This window comes from Ailuropoda melanoleuca, chromosome 1 (assembly GCF_002007445.2).
Source record: "Ailuropoda melanoleuca isolate Jingjing chromosome 1, ASM200744v2, whole genome shotgun sequence".
NCBI classification, from domain to species: domain Eukaryota; kingdom Metazoa; phylum Chordata; class Mammalia; order Carnivora; family Ursidae; genus Ailuropoda; species Ailuropoda melanoleuca.
Genome location: NC_048218.1, coordinates 19286 through 22907, shown reverse-complemented (window position 1 = coordinate 22907; position 3622 = coordinate 19286). Strand labels below are relative to the sequence as shown.

General features: G+C 41.4%; 1 protein-coding gene across 1 annotated transcript; it reads left to right on the top strand.

Moving 5' to 3' along the window:
• The first annotated feature begins 2460 nt into the window (after positions 1–2460).
• LOC100481218 (olfactory receptor 1A1) lies at positions 2461–3391 on the top strand. The gene is given in 2 exon segments (XM_002931222.4): positions 2461–3342; positions 3344–3391. Coding segments are annotated over 2 exon segments (930 nt in total).
• Positions 3392–3622: the final 231 nt, after the last annotated feature.

Below are 3622 nucleotides of genomic sequence, written 5' to 3'. Positions count from 1 at the left end.
CCCTTTTTGACAGCATCTGAGCTGACTCCTCAGTAGGAGCTGTGAATGTTGGAGAAGCGAGTCATTATCTGGTGACAAATCAAGGATAGATAGCCAGAAACTGCACTACCTGCATTATTTCCTTTGACCCTCACCAAACCTCCAAAAGGTAAGTAGAATTATCTTTGTCATTTTATCAGGCAAAAAAATGGTAAGTTGAATTGCCTAAAGTCACACGGAGACGTAGTAGCAACATTAGGACTCAAACCTTGGCTCCAGAACCCACGTTCTCAAGGTCAGCATCAACTATGGCTTACAATTCTTGTTCTGGTTTTCTTCTTCTTTCTCATACCTCAGTATTCCCACTTCTTTCCTGTAGGTTTAGCTACGTGTGTTTTATTTTTTTTCTTTTTCTTTTCTTTTTTTTTAGTTTTAAATGTTATCTAGAATTTCTATGTGTTTTAATTGGAGGGACTTGTCAACATTAACTTAATCCTCCATGTTGCCAAAAGCCCCCCCTCTGAAACATTACAGACCACATGAACTATTCATAGTCTCTTAGACCTTTAGCTTTCTTAAACCCTCTGAATGCTTACATGGGTGAAAATAGGGAAAGGCATTTCAAAAGAGAAAACCAAATTCCTTTAGGTACAGAGATTTTTTTTAAAGTACCTCGTATTTGGAGAAAATATAATGCAAACTGTAACCCTGTGCCCAGTGTATGATTCACACAGGCACTACAGGAGACACTGGGAATTAGTGGTTGAATTAAATATAGATTGAATTAATTATTGAGTAGAGTGCTCCTTAGAAAAATTAGTGAATTACTTAGGATGTCCTGAACTACAATAAGAAATAGATCACAAAATGTATAATGGTTTAAACAGAATAAAGTCTATTTCTCTCCTGCGTAAGAGTCCTGGTGGGTATCCTTGCTGATGCATGGCTCCACTGGATGTGGAGAACTAGGAACACAGGCTCGTTCTCCCATGTGACTCCACCAACCCATTCAGCCTCCTGGCCATTTCCATCTAGTGGGAGGAAGTCCAGAACTGGAACACATGGGTTAGGAAGGATAGGCCAAAACTCAGTCACATGAACACACCTCGGTGCAAGGGAGCCTGGAAAATGTAATTTAATTGTGTGTCCAGGAAGAAGAGAACAACAGGGATTTGGATCACAGCTAGCAGTCTCTGCCATCATTAGTATGCCTCAGAATGCAAGTGAATCAAAGAGGAGAGAATCTGTACACAAGCAGTTACAGGAGCATTACAATACTTCAGGCAGAAAATGATAATGATCTAAGCTGGGGCTCCAAAACCATAAGTAGAAAAGCTGAATTATGTAAGAATTATGAGGATACACTGGCTGAGTGTGCTTCTGAACCTCTCACATGTGGGGAGCCCAAAATATAAACCTTGATTTAACCCAAAAAATATTGAGTGCACACAATTTTCCACAATAGTCTATCTGGGGTTATTAAAATAAACAAAGTACAGTTTTCCTTTTCAAATAAGATTGCAAACTTCTTAGGTTGGAGTGCGGAGTATAGTGTTTAGACAGACATGTTGGCAAGATAGCTGCATGTAGAAATAGGGGAAAGAGAGATCAAGCTTATAGCCCAAGAGTTCACTAAGCACTAGTTGAAATGACTAGGGAGTTGGATGACTCAACAAAAGAAATAATAAAGAAAAGGAAGAGAAAATCTGCGTGATTATCAATATTGGAGAGTTCTCCAAAGACATACACCCTATCAAAGCAGGTGGTGAAATTCTTCTTAGGAAAGGAGACATTTGGGGAGAAAATTCACTAGGCTTGTTTTTGCTGGGACATAAACCCAGTGATCCTGGTGACTTACAATCATCCAATGTCAGTGTAGACACCTGCTACTTCCTGGGCTCTGGGATCACCATTAGTTTGGTCATCAGAACAATTCTGAAGTTCATGGCTTGTCCTTGTAATAACACATCCTTTGCACTGGCGTATTTTGTCAAAGATTCCAAAATGCTGCCCTTTCCTTGTCAGGTGCAATAAAATTAGAATGTGACATTTGGCTTTTCCATTATATTGTAAAGTCTCTGAGAACACAATGTCTTACATGTTGAATAAGTGGATTAAAAATCGTATTTTGCACATATTTTTTCCATAAGCCTAGCAAAGTATCTAGCACATACAATATAAAAAGCATGTGTTAACTGATTAAATCCTAGGTGTTTGAGGGGTGGTTCTGGGGTGGAGGAGGATAGGCATCTTTGATTCATAGATTGCTCACTTCTTAGAAATGAGTGTCAAGGGCTAATTGTTGATCAGCCCCACTGATCAACTAGGATAATTGCCCAAAATGTTGGCTATCTCTGGATTCTGTAAACGCTGCACAGAGATTGCTGGTCACTTGAACCAAAACTAATGGATAAGGAAGATCATTACAGTAACTTCACTAATATTTCTGGATTTCTCTCCCCCTTTCTTAACAAAGGAGCCATGAGGGAAGACAACCAATCCTCTACCCTGGAGTTCATCCTCCTGGGAGTTACTGGTCAGCAGGACCAGGAAGACTTCTTCTTTGTCCTCTTCTTGTTCATATACCCCATCACATTGATCGGAAACCTGCTCATCATCTTGGCCTTTCGCTCTGACATTCGCCTTCACAACCCCATGTATTTTTTCCTTGCCAATCTCTCCTTTGTTGACATCCTCTTCTCCTCTGTAACTATCCCCAAGATGCTGGCCAACCATCTCTTGCACAGCAAAGCCATCTCCTTTGGGGGATGCCTCACACAGTTGTATTTTATGATTGCCTTGGGTAACACAGATAGTTATATCCTGGCTGCAATGGCATATGACCATGCTGTGGCCATCAGCCTCCCACTTCATTACACAACAATTACGAGGCCACGGACCTGTGTCCTCCTAGTTATTGGGTCCTGGGTGGTTGGAAATGCCAATGCCCTCCCCCACACTCTGCTCACAGCTAGTCTGTCTTTCTGTGGCAACAAGGAAGTAGCCAACTTCTACTGTGACGTTACCCCTCTGCTTAAGCTGTCCTGTTCTGACATCCACTTTAATGTGAGGATGATGTACCTAGGGGTTGGGGTTTTCTCTGTGCCATTACTATGCATCATCATCTCTTGTGTCCGGGTCTTTTCCACAGTCTTACGGGTTCCATCCACCAAGGGTGTGCTCAAAGTCTTCTCCACCTGTGGTTCCCACCTCACAGTTGTGTCTCTGTATTATGGCACAGTCATGGGCATGTATTTCCGCCCTCTAACTAGTTACAGCCTAGAGGATGCAGTGATAACTGTGATGTACATAGCAGTGACCCCAATGTTAAATCCTTTCATCTACAGTCTGAGAAACCGAGACAATGAAGGCTTCCCTGGGGAAACTCTTCAGCAAGAGAATCTCAACATAACCCATGTGACATTGGAGAATACAGTCACCAATTGGGATGCACTTGGAAATCCAGGCCTAATGTTCATCCCCTCCAAGAAGCTGCCTTTGATCTTTCCAGCTACCAAGTCCTTTCTCTGAAATCTAGAAACAGTTTATGATGCATCTCATTTAATTTATCACTTTGTACAGATTATTATCATTTCAGCAGCACAAAAATATTGGGTCATGTCCCAGATAAACTACTCAAATC